Genomic DNA, 18302 nt, shown 5'->3' on the forward strand with positions numbered 1-18302 from the left:
TTTACTATACGTGAACATTTGTCTCATATGGCTATATTTCCCACTCAAAAAAGATTTACAATTGTATCTTTTGTTTCAGTTGTATGATGAAGTCCATCAGATCATAGCCGGAAATCGCGGGGGGTCAGGGGTCAGGACCCCCCATCTGACGGTTGTCCCCCCCCTAAAATATCATTAAAACATGTGTATTGTAAACAATATAATTATATATTCTCAAAATAATTGTTTAAGAAATAAAATAATACAAATGCAAACAAGGCAACAACAAAAAATCCCTTGGTGTCCCCTTCAAAAATTGCTCTTGAGAATTGTTATGTTTATTGTCCCCCCCAACATTTTGATGAAATGTTCGCCCCTGCATCAGATTGTATTGAGTAATCTATAAAGGTTATACACATTTCTAAAAAAAAATGTGAAGTATTTAATAAAAAAATTTAAAACGAGGAGTATGAACTTTTAAAACAAAGAATTCACGAGTTGTTAAAAACCAGTTTGATAAATGGCAAAGCAAAATACATTGTGTAAAGTTAAAGCTGAAGTATGTAACTTTTTCATTGTTAAAATATTTTCTTCTTTACCATCTTAATATGCAGAGACAACTATAAGTAAGCCATTTATAGGTTGATTTTCTCAAAAACTGTAAACATTTCTCTGTCTCTGTGGCGCTATAAAAATTCCTGTGTTTGTTTTGAAACCGCCCCAACAACGTTACTCAACCAATTGCGTGATTTGGGGACGGGACTATCTGACTGTTTGAACAACTGCAGACGAGGGGCGTATTCAGAAAGCTGAAAACAGTGTTTATTTTGCAATTCCGTGCGTGCTGTGGTGCTATCATCGCAGAAATTACATACTTCAGCTTTAAGGATAGCCTATTTTCAGTAAATAAACCTAATTTAAACCATTTGTTCAAATCTTACTTTGGCCAGAATAGTTTTTTTTTTCCGATACTTGATACAATGAATCATAACTGCGAATTTCATTAAGTCTATTGAGCTCGGAAAAAGCAACCTGTAAGTAATAATATATTCCTCTGGGATGCGGTCATCTTTCAGTCAGAGTGTGTGCGTATGTGCTGTTTTGGCTGCGTTTTTGTCACCTGTTCATAACTGCCCAGTAGCAGATTGAAGTCACTGTAGCAGAATACCGTGTACATTTGTTTCAGTCCAACCTGGGTGAGATCATTACCTGAGGCACTACGCTACCGCATTCACCTCTCTCTTTCCTGCAGGTTGCTGTAATGCAGCAGATGGCCTCCCTCCACTGCTGAACGTTTCAACAGAATGGCTCACAGCATCCCTCTCAGTCCCTCTCTCGCTTGCTCTCTCTCCCTCTCTTTCTCTCCCCTGTCCCGCAGTCAGACATGGACAACATACAGACCACTGGAGACCAGCGCAATGTCTCTTACAAACTTCCTTTCACCCTTTCTCTCACACTGTGGAAGACATATTTCAACAAAAACATGGGTTGGAAATGGCATATCATTGTTGTTTTTATGTTTTGATTGAGTGATGTTTTGCATGCTGGATATAATGAGGATGGTCTGTGGATTACTTGTTCCACGTTACGTGTAATATGTACATATTTGTCCTTTTGCGTAGGATTTGTCTATAAATCCCATTTCCTAAGCTCCTCTCGCCAAAGACTCTAGAAGTTGATAAATATGTAGAGTTTTGTAGAAATACTAAAGCACACTCCAGTATTGGTCTTGGACCATTTCGAACCCGATGAGCCTCAAAAAACAATGTGTTTGCACTCAATGCAGGGGACTTTTGGCATGGCAGTCTGTATGAATTGTCCTGTGGTGCTCATGCAAACCAAGGTACTGAGCTTAGGGCCTTGTCCAAACATATCCATCTCCCTCTCTCTCTCTGTCATTTTCTCTCATTTCTGATGAATCACACCAATGTTCTTTATATCACACTTTGTGGTTGAAAAGGTTCCAGGGCTTTGTTGCATTATAGAGATGGATCTGTTGAACTTTTCCTAAGTTGAGGATTTCAAGATTGCTGGCACAGCCCAAAACCCCTGCTCAAGTCTGATTTATACTGCTGGGTTTTTCTTACACAATCTCATAAATACTTTTCAAGTGGCAGAAAGAATATTTAAGTTGACTGCTTTTTGGCCGGAAAGGTGTCTGCAGTGTTTTAGGCTAATAGACCAATCTCCTCCTGGTGTATTGACAAAGAATGCTGTATATTTGATGCTGTGGAAAATGACTGGGTATCAGAACATACCATTGGATTTGCTGAGACTGACTCGATTTTGTTTCATTTTCTTACCCAAAAGAAGGTGATATCTGTGAGTATAGTGTAGTACTGTGCACTCACAAACCAATTAATCACCTTTGTTTCCTTTGATCCTACAGTCTGTTGTTTTCTACTTGAAACCTAGCTCCAAAAGCTAGTGTGCTGCCTACCTAGACAACATTTTAAGACATCATATGCACTCCTGGTGGTTGGTCTAAACATTAAACACCATAATTAATACCATAATACTTTCTTTTGGACATATTCAGAGGAAGTGTTACACGCATTCTTCATGCATGGTGAAGGCAATCCCAGCATTGCAATGACTTCAGTGAAAAAAGCTGTATTTACCCCAACCACTGTTGGATGTTATGTGATTACATAGTAATTAGATGCTGTAATCTCAGTAATTATTTATTAAAAAAATTATTTAACAGATTATATTTGAAATTCTTGTAATCAGATTACAGTTATTGACTTTCAAGAGAGTTATGATTACATTACATTACAATTACTAATTATTTGCATGGAATACATTTCAAACATGAATTTGAACCCCATAACAAGCAATTGTGTGGCAGAAACGGTGGTCTTGAGTGTATGAATTTTGTATGTCAATGTACGAAGATGAAATATAGATATTATTTTGAAATATTTATTATTATTTTGTAAATAGAAATTATTGAAAGTAACTTAAAAGTAAAGTTATTAGTAATGTGATTACTTATTTCATGAAGAAATTTGTAAATAGTCATCTGTAATGGATTACTTTCTTGAGTGATTTACCCAACAATTTTCCCAGTACTGTTCCCTAGTAAAAACTGTTCATGTCTTTGTTTAGATCGTCATTACTTATTGGAAACTGTGACTTCTCCCACCTGAATATGAATCCATTTGTAAAGGTTTACATATTTCTGTTTGATGTTAGTCAGTGTGCTTTCTTTGTTCGTAAACATTTTGCTAAGTGGATTAATTACTGAATATTTCATGACTTTGGCATTATTAACATTGCTATATAAATGGTTCATAATAATACCTCTGTGAGATTTCGAGGACATGAACAGCTCAGAGTATAAACTCAAAATTTGTGTGTGCTAAGTGCTTTGTACGGGGTGCTTAGAGTATCACATCATTAGCTTAGCAACATGATAACACCAAACTCTGCTGGATTCAATTGAGAGTCAAGTCTCCTGTGTATTTTTTACACAAGGTTTAATTTCAGTTAGTATGTAGGCGCTATGCAGAAGACAGCAAAACAACTCTCTAGGTTTTGGAACAGAGCATATATGTGTGTTAATCCTTGGGAGCTTAGTAAAAAAAGATGCATCGATAGAGTGAGGAAAGAGGCAAATGAGATGTAGAAGTAAAGAAAAATCAGCAAAGAAAAGACTCACTAACTAAATGATATTCAATGACAGTAGTGGGGAAACAGTAGGAATGGAAAAAAATTTAAGATTTAATTGCATTGAACCCCCTCTGCGCTCTCTCTCTCTCTCTCTCTCTCTCTCTCTCTCTCTCTCTCTCTCTCTCTCTCTCTCTCTCTCTCTCTCTCTCTCTCTCTCTCTCTCTCTCTCTCTCTCTCTCTCTCTCTCTCCATTAGATGCGTGGTTCCGGTAAAACCTGTGGGTGAGTATGACACTGTTAAGCAAACCTCATTACCTTTGTCATCTCTTTCTCATTAATCATGCAGGGCTGTTTTGAGCTCACCACAGCATGTACACACAGCCAGAATCAATCACTCACACTTATACAATTCACATATTAATAGGCATGAAATGTTGATAGTGTATTGAACGTAATCTAGAGTGGCCAGACATCCCTGTTTTCCAGGGACAGACCTGGTTTTTGATGGCCTATCCCCAACTGGAGCTGTCCCTGGAAATGTCCTCGTTTTTACTGTGCATTCAACACAGTCCGCTAAGTGAAAATACATGGCAAGAAAACGTTAATGAAGCCTACAGGCAACAAGGTTAATTGTGTGCTACTTATTTTGACCAACAGAGGGGGCTGCTCGCTATAGCAGCTTTAAGTCATTCATCTTCCTTTACTGATTACTTGTTGTAATGTAAACTTCGACAGTGGTGAATGGGAGATCACTGCACATATTATTTTCATTTACCCATTTTCTCCAAGACCAATAGTAAAAATCCAATATTACGTTTGAATGACTTCCAGAAGTATTAAAAAAAATAGAGAGCAGTGGAATAAGACAGACAGATGGGAGAAGATGCCAAATTTTCTGTCCCTCTCTAAGCAAATGTAATAGAAACCCCCTCACAGCTGTGGTATAAAAAACAATCAAGAGATTTACGCTGATATATAAGGTGGAAAAGGGTCATCACAGTCTGTGAAAAAGGTCTATTGAAAATAAACATCATCATATTAGTTATGTTATAAAGAAGTTATATTGTTATGTATTAAATCAAATTTATGAATTTAAAATAAGAATACAACATTAATAACATGGGAAAATAAATTAAATATATAATAAAGTATCTGCAAAGAACAACAATTTATGTAAATCATCACATTACAGCAGGGGAGGGGCCAGAAGGGTGGAACGGGGTGTCGAATCCTCCGTAAGACAACACCGCACAACTACAATAATAATAATGATTTTTATTATGCAATATTGAATATCTTCATGTCATGACTACAAAGTGGAAAATATCCCCAACAATATGAGGCATCTAAGGGGGCAATCCCCCCATCAGAAATTAATTTCAGGCCCTGATATTGTCCATAGTGTAAGTGTTTCACATGATTTCAGTTGTAATGATGAGGGAAATGGTCGTCAAGTTAGCTCATTTCTTTTGAAATTTCTCTGCCAGTTTGCTAGCAAGGAAAGTTACTTACTTCTTAAGACTTAAGTCTTGCTTTTAGGAAAGTGCCTGTTAAAGGTGAAGGAAAAGAGGAAAAGAGAAGGCATTTTAGAAGAGCGTAAGACGATTGATGTAAAGAGTGTCCATGTGCTGTAGAGTCAGCTGCAATAGTTCCTATATTCAATCATTGTTTATATGTTTTTTGTAAGTTCACTTTTATGCCACAGTGTCATCTGCTGTATACAGTGCAGAAAAGTATGAACTCATGTAACAGATGACAATTACATCTGTTACCTCAGTATTGGGGATAGGGCTAGAGACATATCCAACATATGATATGTATGATATATCATAGTTCATCACATTACTACATTAACCAAGGTCAAAATACATAACATCTGAATTTCCCCCTTTTTAAATCATTTATTGATTATATTATTTATTGAAGAATTTATTTAACCACTCTGAGTGATTCAGTGAATGAATGAGTATTTAGACAAATGAGTTCGAGATTCATTTGTAAAAGTTTTTGATTCATTAAAAAGAACAAGCTCATAAGAGTTATTTGGACAGCACTGGTCACACGTGTAGTTGTTGCTGCATGCAACCAGTGAGGACAACGCAAAAGAAATGCATTGTCTTTCTCTGTTAATGTTGCAGAATTAACGGTGCAGGAAGCACTTATGCTAAATTAGCAATGGAAGAAGAATGCAGAAGTACAAGAACCATTAATGGAACCAAACAACAGTTCAACAAACAATCATTCGATTCCAGAATGTATTTATTTTTAACTGGAATAAGAAGCGGTTCTCGATTGCCGACCCTACTCCAGTCTGATTTCCATGTTATTCTCCTTTAGGCTTGTCAATAATAGAATGGCTCTCAAGGATTTCTATGAATTTGTGTTTTGATTTGAATTATTAATCTGCAGTTTATCTATGAACCATGTCATATATTGATGTCTTGATCTACAGGCAGCAAGTTTCCTTTGGTTCAGAAGGAGAGCGAGACAACGGTCTTTACACAAACCAAGAAAGCTGTTTGCATAGGGATTAAGAGACCAGAGGTCTCGAACAGCTTATGGCTGATTATGGAAATGCAAAATGCTGAAGATTCCACCAATCATTCATCAAGAGCTAACAGACTGCTGTTTTAATCACTTATATAAAATATAATCAGTGGTCCTAAGAGTCACGACACATCCCCCAAAATATTCAGAATAATTGCCAATCAACACTGAAAAAAGGGGAAGCAGCTCTATTAAATATACTAAACCAATACACTTGAAATCAAATTAATACATTTATGTTCGAGATGAGAACATAATTATACTGTGTAAAGTCCAAGTGAAATTCAACACACTCATCAAAATGTGATAAGATCACATTGCTGTGAAATTATCAAATTAATTCAGACTTCTAACGGATGGTGTTCACTCAGCGTGAGTCTTACCGCTTGACCACTTAACTTATTTAAAATGAGCTAATGGAACAGAAATCTTTAGCACTTAATCTCAAGTTAATTTCATTGTGTACAATCCATCCATGTTCACTATGTCTCAATTGTGTTGGGACTATGCTAATAATATTTGTTGCATCCATGTATTGCTGAAACTGGGCAGGGGATTTAATGTATTTCTATGCTAAATTAAATGAGTACGGGACTTGTTAGTGTTTAATGTTCTGTTCTGTTAGTATTTAGAGGATATTCTGACATGTTTAAAAAAAATGGTTAGCCTAATAATTAATAAAACATACTTTTTTTAATAAAAAAATACTGAGGGACCATCCATGTAATGACTGTTTGGGGATCTGTAAACATTTGGCAGCACCATACTTATAATACAGTAAAACAAATATATATATATATATATATATATATATATATATATATATATATATATATATATATATATATATATATATATATATATATATATATATATAATATATGCTAATTAGTTAATATCTAGCTTGCAACAAGATGCTGAGGTTTAGAGTTATTTGAACAGATATATTTTAAGTTAGGATAAATCAGTTCATTTAGATTTTTGATACACAAGGTATTAAACTAATTTTCAATGTGTGGAACCAATGTCCACAATTGAATTTAGTTAAACCAACACATATTATTTCAGTGACTATGGCTTACATATAGAATGATATTCTTAAAGGGGTCATTTCATGAGGAATTAGATTTTACTTGATTAGCACTTTGGCTCATTTCTCATTAAAAGTGCATGTTTCTTTAAAGCACCACAGCAAAAAATGGCCCACTTTATTCTAAGACTCAGAGAGATGGAAGAAAATGGTCACACACACAGTGTTTGTACACATGAAACAGTATGCCCCTTTTAAAATTGTATCTTTGCCCAATTTGGACTATTTGGTTACATCCTTGTTAGCAGCAACTCTAGACATTTTCCAAGCTTGCTTTGGATAGGACAGGATGAAAGAGAGGGAATGAGTTCATTCACTGCTGCTGCTGCTGCTCCAGATTTCGACTTTTAATCTTTTCCCTGTTCGACTCTTTCCTACTTTTTGTTAAATCCATGTGTTGGAAGCTGCTGAAAAGACCTGATAAAGTGACTATTGAAAAAGATTAATATCTAACTGATAACAGACACCAGCTCTAAAATACACAGAGATAGCAGAGGACAGATACAGGACACTTGAACGGATCCATATAAATAAAAGACCTGGCTTGTGTCCTGATGGCTCCTGAGGATGATTGTGCAATACCAGGGCTAAGATTAAGGATTAAATCTAAGATTTTTCAAGGCTGATTTTTTTAGCAGTACTCTCACAGACTGCAGTTGTCAGCTGTTTCTGTTTCCTCAGCCATCTTCAGTCATTCACCACACGGTTACCATTCCTGTTAAACCTCGTGGAAAGCTATCAAAACACTCTTGCCTCCTCTCTCTGCTTCCATTTGGTAAAGGGCTCAAAAATAACAATTGCACTGGGCTAGAGTGAAAGAGTTGGGCCAGTCGAAAGGACTGTCACATCCTATTGGGCCAGTATAATGTGTTGTCACAGTGTCTTATGTTTGTTGATCATATACATGTGTTTTTATTCCTTGCAAACTATTAGATGTTGTTTGGTTTGTAATTGGTTCATTAAAATGTTTCCAAGGTAACATTATCTAGCTCGTTAACTTGAAGCCCTTTTCCACATCGGGCTAAACAGTTTGGAGCACGGTGAGGAATGGTTCCAGAAGCATCACTTGAATATGGTTCGGTAAGGTTCAGTTATAAACTGTTCCTGGTCCCGATTTCTCAGCACGATTAGCTAACCTTATTCAGGACTGAGGTGACTCACGATTGATCGCTTGCCCAGTCAGTCCATGCTAATTCTGATTTAGCAGCACCACAATGGAATAGGAAACCATAACAGTGTCAATAAGCCCAAATTGGTGAGGACCGGCACGGTTCTCAGTGGAACCAGTGGAAAAGGGGCTATAGATATTGTTGAAATTGCGAGAATGACTTGTGATAGTTCAGGAAGCATCAGTTAGAATGGGTTGAAAATTAAAAATACAATTTTAGAATTGCATAAAATGCTTTGCACAGTGTATGCTATCAAGTATGTTTACTGTAGCTGTCACAGAGTTACATAACTGTATAGTTTCCAGCTGTTAATGTAAATGCATTTTTGTTTGCATTTTTTTTTTAAATAAAAACAAAATTAAATTTTAAATTGAAATATGTTGCTAAAATAAAAATATGTATTTATTGTGGGACTAGTGAGAATAGTGGCATCTAAAAGCAAGATACAAATCTTAACTCTACTCACAGCAGAAAAATAAATAAATGAAAAATGTAAATGCTGCTTCTCTTCCTCGTTAGATATCACTAAATGCAGGCTGTTGAGTCTTTCCTGTGTGAAGTTGAATTCCTTAAACTTTTTTTTTCTCCATCCTTCCTTTTTTCATGGTGATGGGAGTCTAAATACATGCATAATGAATGCATCTCTCATTAGAATGATTGTCAAAAGAAAAACATAGCTTGGCTCACGGCAGGGTTTTCTGGGATTCTAACATTATGGTTTCTCCTTAGTTTTTTACCCTCCCTCCTTTATTTATCAAAGGCTTTCCACAATCAGCACTCATCGCGACCAGGACGTTTGTGGGAAACAGATGTTTACTGATTAAGCAGGCGCACCGTGCCAAAGCGGCTGTATTACGGCCCATTCAAAGTGCAGAAAGGACAGGAAAAAAAAGTTTGACGAAAAAAGGAAGGGAGAGAAAAAAGAAAAGAATGCCTGACGAAACGCAGGCACTCACGGGCAGCGAGCGAGGCTGCCTCTTCTTCTGCCGCCGCTTCATCATAATACGATTTGATTGTTGAAATTGTTCTTCGGGGGAGAATTTTCTCATTTTTGTTTTTTTTTATATTTTTGATACGGTTTTAATGTGTTGGTTCTCATTGCCAAGCTGCTTTTTTCTCACAATCAGCGATAGCATTTACACAAACTCTCATTTCAAGCTTCGATTGAAAGAGGCGAGGAGTAGCAGAGAAAATCTAAATAATCTGAATGCTGCTGGCAAGGCCTATTTATACCACCAGACTCAACTCCAGCCACCGTTTCGTTTCAACAGCAGCCAAAATGTAATATGTGACCCGCATCACACAAAGCCAATTGTCCCATTTCACCCTAAGAATAATAAAGTGCAAGAAACCATTTCTCTCTATGTGAGAATATCTCATGAGACCCTTCCATCCACATAACCCGTGTTATGCTGTCTCCCTAGTATGGTTATGGTTTGGGGTAGGTGTAGGAGTGGGCTTTAGGGATAAGGACCAATGACTCCCTACTATGGTTAGGGTTAGGGGTGGCCTTTTGGTATAAAGACCAATCAGGTATTGTTGAGTAAGAATCTGGAGGGGAGTCAGATTTCGGCACATCGGCAGATGGCTAAACTTTCCAGCCATTTGTTTTGGAGAATTAGCATGCTAGCGTTTAAGTAAATTGCTCACATAAATCATTTTAGACGTTAATTACAATGCACTTGGCAATCATTTATTTCTCTCATAGCTCTATTTTACAATTTACAAACTAGATAAAAAAAGACCATAAATAAATGACGTTTCATGTACCTACATTTATGAAATAAAAATGGAAGCAAGGGAAAACAATGACAGTATTCACACAATTACACACAATGTTAAACTTAAATTCTAGATCAGCTGAGAAAAATGACTTGTTAGAGTGTTCCTCCAGAATAAACTACATTAAGAGACTTGGCACGGTACAATCTATTGAATTTCTCTCCTCTCACATTCATTGCATATTCCAAACAGGTCCTATAAGGCTGACACCAAACAGTGAGGAGGGAATATAGATGGATGAAACAAAAAATGACAAAAAGAAAGAAATATATTCAAGGGCAGAGCGGAGGCTTTTCAGATGAGAATGCATCACATTAAAAAAAAAAACTTGGATTAAAGAGTCTCTCGAACTGGACGGAATGAATCAGGTTGATGTGAAACAGAGCACACTTGAAATGTTAAGAGTTTTCCCCCCTTTGTTATAAACATTCCTGTAATAAGTTTATTTTAGGTACAAATAACGTGCCTCTCCTTGCAGTCCACTTTCAGACCATTCAAATTAGTGCAACTCATTCCTGTTCGAGTCAAATGGCCCAAATAAACGTGCCATGTTTTAGTTGCAATCCCCAGTCTTGGCGTAAGAAGCAAAGAACAGCAGTGGTGTACAAAGCAAACAACTCCAGTATATTTTTCTTCAGCGATTAGCAACAACTTAAGAGTTCTGTAGTTTTAGCACACGTAATGAGTTTTTGTCCTTTGTGTATGCATCTCAAAACAAACTGTGATCCATTAAAGAGAAAACAAACACTGCACTGAGAACGAAGAGCTTGAAGATATTCTGTCAAAATGTCGACACTGCACTAGCGAGACAAAATGAAAAAAAAATTCATTGTAATTCCTCACTGAATCTCTTAAGAGACAACCGAAGGGCCCTGCATGCTCTTCAGGGTTGTTTGTCATTTGCTTCCAATTTCCCATTGCGGAAAAGTTTGGCATTCGGCGGGAATCATGGGAATTTAAGTCCTTTGTCCTAGAGTTGGATAAATGTAGTTATTGCAACTGTGCTGAGTTTGAAAGAGGATATCTCTGTGGAGCAGATGTATGAAGGTGACTCTGAAGAGAGAGAGAAAAGAGAAAATTACTAAGATTTGGGATTCAAAGACTATACCATAAACAGACCAGGACTTGCACAGATATACAGCATTAATTAAAGTAATCCTAGGAGTATGGAATCAAAAAATGCTCTGTTTGAACTGTTGCTGGGGAGCATGAGAGAAAAATACATTTCACATTTTTGGCTCCATTTTCATTTTAAGTTCATCCCAACAAATGGAACTGAGCTCTGCCAATATAGTCCCACATATTCAACTGTGCTGGTTCTAATCCCACCTAATGAGTGGATAAATAACTGCAGGGGACAGAGGGGAAGTAGAGCAGATCTCATAAACAGTGGGTCAAACTTGTTATGTCATGCTTACCTTAGCTCAGCAATGATGGAACTTCCAGTAAGGGAGACATGTGTTGATTTCACGGCCCGCCAAAAGTCTCCCGAGACAAAGAGATGAGGGCAAGAGTGAGGAGACATAGATGGAACAGGAGAGTGAGAAAAGGGGGACCGTGGAGACCGAGGTGGAGAGAGAGAGATGTAAACCGAGGGCAGTATTTTCTGTTCCAACTGGTGTGCATGAGTTCCCAGCCAAGTGGAGAAGTATGGAGAATTGCAGAGTGGAGACAGATATTCCATTCAGAAGGGGTGGGTGACCTGGAGACCCTCCAGAACTAGCTGGGAGATGTCTTCCATTGTGGACATTGTGAAGATGAACGCCTCTCCGAAATCCCCAGAACAAAAGCATTAACAAGCGTGTAAAATCTTTATCTCTGATGCCTCTGTTTTGAGTGTAAAAAAAATCCAGGTGCCGCTGACTCTAGTAACCGTGAAATGGCAGGAGCGGATGAAAATTTCAGTACTATTTATAAATTTACAGTACTTACAGACACATACATACAAAAAAAAAACAATCGAAAAAACAAAACAAAACAGAGAAACTCCTTTGTAGTGTCATTAAAATGAAGGAACCCATGAAAAGCTTCCTAAAATTGTATCCAGAGTATTAGTACAGCGTGGGGCAATCCTCTTGATGGGCAGGGATGACGTTATTGAAAGAAAGTGCTGTATTATTCCTCTGAAATATTTTTCTGTTTGTTTTCTTTTTCGTTCATTTTCTAAAATTTTAATTTAAAGTGCATGGATGAGGTAAATGGATTTTCTTAGAAACCAAAATAATAAAAAAAACTAAGTCCAAAGTATGTTTTGAGTTTGTGTTCTGATCCCGTGTTCAGACAGGAACCATCCTGTCTTGCATTTGTTGCATCTGGGACAGCATTCCCTGTGCGCTGCTGAGGATCTTTTCCTGGTGTGTGGAAGAGGAGATTCCTATCCGAGCCATGTCTCTGTTTCAATGAAACACAAGATAGAGGTGATGAGAACAGACAGTCGCTCTATTCTAATTTGATATATGCAAACAGAAAGTTATCCCTCTCTCCTTATTTGCTTTTAACATGAAATCTAAGCACTCTGGCTGTACATTTGCATGTCAGAGTAAAATATTCTGAGAAACTTTTCATGGATTGCCATCTATAGGGTTTTTGCATGGAAATGTGACTACTGAACCCATTTGTCAAGACCGTGTATCCCAGAGTGCTGATTTAAAAGCTGTTTTTCCGTCTCTAGCATTAATCAAAAGCGCACTCAAAGCCCTTTATGTCCAAAATATACACATAAAATGTCTCCTAAAATCTCTTTTTTGTTTCTCAGAAGAAAGTAGGTCAAATGGGTTTGAAACATCATGAAAGTGAGTAAATTATAATTTTTGGGTGAACTATCCCTTTAAGAGTGCCCAGTATTTGCTCATGTTACTCACTCTTGTGTCATATGTACCACTGCTTCTGGGGTGGTGTAGCCAGCAGCGGTGAAGTTGTCCCTGTAACGCTCCATGTTTATGGCTTGCAGCCAATCGGCAACTGTGCCAAGGGTAGACGTGAATTCTGGACTGCTGGGCTCCAGGAGGGTGGTGTTGGGTCTACAAAAGAAATAGAGACTTACTTAAGAGTCCCAAAAGATCGGGCAGGCTCTCTGTTGCCAACTTTTAACTTATAAAAGAACTATAAAAGACATTACAGGTGTATGCATCACTTCATAGGAACACTTTTATATAACAGCGCCAGTCATGCATGTAACATGCACTTATGTGTCACATCCCAAAATGCTTTTATAGCTATCCATCACCTGTAAAAAATAAGACTCGGCCTGACTCACAGTAGAGTGGGGTCCAAAACCCTGAGACTACTAGTTAAAATGCTTCTATTTAGCATTTTTCTGATTTAATAAAATGTTTCTATTACAAAATATATGATCAGGATTGCAATTAAAGGGATAGTTCAACCCGAAAAAATTATCTAATTTTTTACTCACCCTCATGTCATCCCAACTGTGTATGACTTTCTTTCTTCTGTTGAGCACAAACATTTTTAGAAGAATATTTCAGCTCTATTTTTCCAAGTGAATGGAGACCAACATTTTGAAGCTCCAAAAATCACATAAAGGCAGCATGAAAGTAACCCATAATACTCCAGTGGTTTAATACATGTCTTCAGAAGCGATATGATAGGTGTGGGCAAGAAACAGATTGATATTTAAGTCCTTTTTTACTATAAATTCTCCACCCTGCCCAGTAGGTGGTGATATGCATGAAGAATGTGAAGAAAAAAAAAAAGAAGAATGTATAAGTAAAATTGGTGATTGATAGTACAACGCAACTTAATTATGGATCTGTTTCTCACCAATACTTATCATATTGCTTCTGAAGATATGGATTTAACCACTGGAGTCTTATGGATTACTTTTACACTGCCTTTATGTGCTTTTTGGACCTTTAACATTTTGGTACCCATTCACTTGCATTGTGAGGACCTACAGAGCTGAGATATTCTTCTAAAAATCTTAGTTTGTGTTCAGCAGAATAAAGAAAGTAATAAACATCTGGGATTTCATGAGGGTGTGTAAATTATTAGATATATTAAATGTGGGGGTGATCTATTCCTTTAACATGAATTTAAATACATGTCCCCCTTTAGCTTTCATGATATATGCAAAATGCAATTATGGAATGCACAAGTTTGTGTAAAAAACGATGATCAATGCTTTTCCAGTATTATTAGAGAATGTTCCAAAGAGCATCTTGTGTGCTTCAATGGAGGCAAGAAAATCTGACTTTTGTATCTGACTTTACCTTGCCATCTCTCCCCCCGTCCTTTTCAGGCTGTTGGGGTTACGGATCAGTTTGTCCAGCATGTTGACTATTTGACTAAACTTTGGTCTCTCTGCTCGCTCTTTCTGCCAGCAGTCCAGCATCAACTGGTGCAGAGAAACTGGACAGTCCATTGGTGGTGGCAGCCTGTAACCTTCCTCAATTGCCTTTATCACCTAAGACAAACAGGAAGACATACAAAACAGGAAGTTATACACAAAAACTTAAAACAATTACAAACATTATATTTTTGAATCAACCATGTCTGTTCCCTGATGGAACACTTACATCCTGGTTACTCATGTCCCAGTACGGCCTCTCTCCGTATGACATCACTTCCCACATGACGATGCCATAACTCCACACGTCGGAAGAGGAAGTGAACTTTCTGTACGTAATAGCTTCAGGGGCGGTCCACCTAATTGGAATCTTGCCTCCCTGTGATTGATAGGTTCCTGTTAATTCCTTCCAAAAGAGATAGCAAACACATGCATGGAGGTTAATCACACACACGCATGCACATACACTCGCACATACGCAATGCTAGGGTTAGTTTCTATATCTAAACTACTTGAATAGATACTAGTGCTCCTTATAAGCAAAGCAGCCACATACATGCAGGTTAAATGCTTCAGCGTAATTGGTTAGAAAGCATGTGTTTGGGTGGCAAACACAAGGACAAACAAATTTAGGTTGTTCAGCTTACCCTGGTTGTATAAGCAGCGTCTGGGTCTTCCTCCAGAACTCGAGACATGCCAAAGTCAGACACCTTACACACCAGGTTACTGTTAACCAGGATGTTGCGTGCTGCCAGGTCACGGTGGACGTAGCTCATGTCAGACAGATACTTCATTCCTGAAGCGATACCACGCAGGATGCCAACCAGCTGAATTACTGTAAACCGACCATCATTTTTCTACAGCAAAGAATCAGAGTCAAATCATGTTTAAATCAATACACTAAACCAGAAGGCTGCAATGCTTAAATATGGCATGCTGGAAAAGTGGCTGGACTCACCCTGAGAAAAGCATCCAGGGATCCATTTTCCATGTACTCAGTGATGATCATAACTGGCTTACCTGCACAGAGCAATATAAAAGATAGGAATATTTGTATACTTCAAGTTTAAATAGCATTTCATCAGTGTACCAAAACATCAGCACCTGATTGCCTACTGTTTTCTAAGGCCACTATGCTAATCTATACTAATCTGTTTTCATTTTAAACATTTTCAGTTTCCTAACATCAGTTGAGAGCATTGTCTCCATTTTTGGTGGAGGAAAATACAGATCCAGTGAGCACGAGAGGTGTAAACATAGCAAAATCAATGCGTTTTACAATGAAAATGTATTAGTGTGGAGGTGGCCTTACTTTGAACCAATCAGGGTTTGATAATCATGCTTCAGAACCAATCGTGTGCTTTAGAAACTCATGCTTTTTTCTCCATGTTTTGGAGACTATGAAGTATTTTAATAATCAAAGGCAAAAATACCACTTTATTTATTACCTACAATGCATCAAAGAATAGCAAATAAAGGGGCATTTTTGATTGTTTGTTAGTAGCTGCATGCATTCAGGCAAGGATCTATGTATATATTCAAGATTAGGGGGAACCAAATGTAAAATCACCAGAATCGGTGGTTACGGTCTTGCACACATCAGCATGTTTGAATGGCACTACCCAATCAAGCCCTAAAAGTACCCGTTCTCCAGCCCGCCCCATTTTCTCACACACACTCTCCTCTCTTCCTCTCCGCTCCTGTTTGTGAGTGGGATTTCTGTGTGGGTTTGCTTACTGAATGCGGCCGTTGCTTGAGGCTATCAGGGCTGGATTCCCACATTACCTGCCAGTCACTACTGAGACATGGCAACTCTATGGCAACCAGGCCCCTTTCATAGAGCCGAAAGGAAGGAGAGCACGGGCTTTACAATAGAGGACAATGGCATCCACACACACACCTACACAGAGCCGTTCACAAATGCGTACACACACATACACACTTCACCTCCGAGGAATCATTTCAATGTTTGAGCGGTGCCTTCATTATGCAAATACAATCTTGAATTTAGTGCCAGCACATAAAAGACTGCGCCCACCATACCCGTCTGTGAATGATTTCTGCTGAGACGGCTGGCATCTTCTCTCTCTAACTCTCACTCGCTCTCTCCGAGGCTTAGGGGCATTTTGTCTTTATTTATTTAGGACAATTTCTACATCATTAGTAATTTATTTAACAGGTTTAATTGGCCCTGTTGGAGGCGTAGGCTGCAATGAAAGGGGGCTGCCATTGTCTGTTTGTAATAACAGTTATCCTGAAGACACTACTCCAGCCATGCTGAGGATTATGGGAAGTACTGCTACTAATAAACAGCACAATAATAGTGTTCACTGAGCTAGCTATAAGACAGCAGCTCTGTTAAAATATTCTTTAGTAAGCTGGAAAACGTGTAGTCATAACTATGCTGAGCACATTCATATAGAGTTGCCCAAAAGTAACCGTTTTCTGGAATTGTATTCAATTAGAGATGAAACAGATTTCACATCCCAAGGCAGTTTTTAATGATGTAACTCGGCAATTCAAATAATACTTTGAAGAAGGATAGTATCTTATGGTGTATAGTCCATGTGTGTTTGTTTAAGGTTTGTGTACTTCTCAATGTTCAGAAAATCCACTTTTAGTGTATATATGTATTACAATTTTACAGTCTTTCTCTTTTGGGAAAATGGAAAAAATGTTGATGACTCATCTTGCACTAGGCATATTTTTGTCTCTCTAGAATGAGAAGGTCCCTCCTCCTGCGATCAACCAACAAGTAGCAAAAAAAATGTCATGGCTATGACCAAACTAAAGCCTAATCATTTCAGAAAACTATGCTCATCAAGCGATTTCACATGGTTTTTAGGGCTTAAAATTATTTATTATGTTACTTGAATGAATTATTACATCACTGTGAGAAATGGAATAGTGTTATAAAAATGAAGAATAGGAACTAAATATTGTTAATCTATAATTATATATGCTTCCAGTAAGTAATTGTCTAATCAGATACAAAACCTTCCTTTTATTAGGTTTGTTTTGTGTTTTTAAGTATATATATATATATATATATATATATATATATACACACACACTCACTGAGCACTTTATTAGGAACACTAAGGTCCAAATAAAGTGCCCAACATGGTCTTCTGTTGTTGTAGCTTATCAGCATCAAGGTTTGATGTGTTGCACAGATTGAGATGTACAATTGTACAGAGTGGTTATCTGAGTTAGTGTAGCCTTTCTGTCAGCTCAAACCAGTCTGGCCATTCTCCGTTGACCTATCTCATCAACAAGGCTGCAAAACTGCTGCTCACTGGATGTTTTTTGTTTGTTTTTAGCACCATTCTAAGCAAATTCTAGAGACTGTTGTACATAGAAATTCCCAGGAGATCAGAAGTTACAGAAATACTCAAACCAGCCCATCCGACACCAACAATTATGCCAAGGTTGAAATCAGTAAGATCACACTTTTCCCCATTCTGATGGTTCATGTGAACATTAACTGAAGCTCCTGACCTGTATCTGAATTGCACAACTGCCACACGATTTGCTGATTAGATAATCGCATGAATAAGTAGGTCTACACATCTTCCTAATAAAGTGTTCAGTGAATGTATATATACACATGTATTTATCAACTTGTAAATTGGCAATAAAACTTAAGTAAAGGAAAAAGTAAAGAAAAGAGCTTCCTCGGGACATGCAGTGTGTGTCTTATATTTTACTTTCTGTTTCACTCCTTCGCTCTCTCTCTCTCTGTAAACCATCTGTTGGCATTGTCTTCACTAATACATCACAGAAAGGTCAGGGATTTGCCGGGCTGTCTAGAG

At 37.6% G+C, this 18302-nt stretch overlaps 1 protein-coding gene across 2 annotated transcripts in view; it reads right to left on the reverse strand.

Annotated features, from left to right (window-relative positions):
- Positions 1-10073: 10073 nt before the first annotated feature.
- The window catches only part of LOC127648700 (ephrin type-A receptor 4-like), a 55596-nt gene continuing 47367 nt past the window's right edge, over positions 10074-18302 (reverse strand). The window contains exons 12-18 of one of the 2 annotated variants that reach the window (XM_052133422.1): positions 15446-15507; positions 15135-15344; positions 14717-14866; positions 14411-14604; positions 13043-13201; positions 11600-12572; positions 10074-11234 (exon numbers count right to left, since the gene is read on the reverse strand). In XM_052133422.1, coding sequence (XP_051989382.1) covers positions 12458-12572; positions 13043-13201; positions 14411-14604; positions 14717-14866; positions 15135-15344; positions 15446-15507 — 890 coding nt within the window. In that variant the 3' untranslated portion in view covers positions 10074-11234; positions 11600-12457. Of the gene's footprint in view, positions 11235-11599; positions 12573-13042; positions 13202-14410; positions 14605-14716; positions 14894-15134; positions 15345-15445; positions 15508-18302 lie in introns of both variants that reach the window. The other variant, XM_052133421.1, reaches the window with a different exon arrangement.

This window comes from Xyrauchen texanus, chromosome 9 (assembly GCF_025860055.1).
Source record: "Xyrauchen texanus isolate HMW12.3.18 chromosome 9, RBS_HiC_50CHRs, whole genome shotgun sequence".
Classification (NCBI taxonomy): Eukaryota; Metazoa; Chordata; class Actinopteri; order Cypriniformes; family Catostomidae; genus Xyrauchen; species Xyrauchen texanus.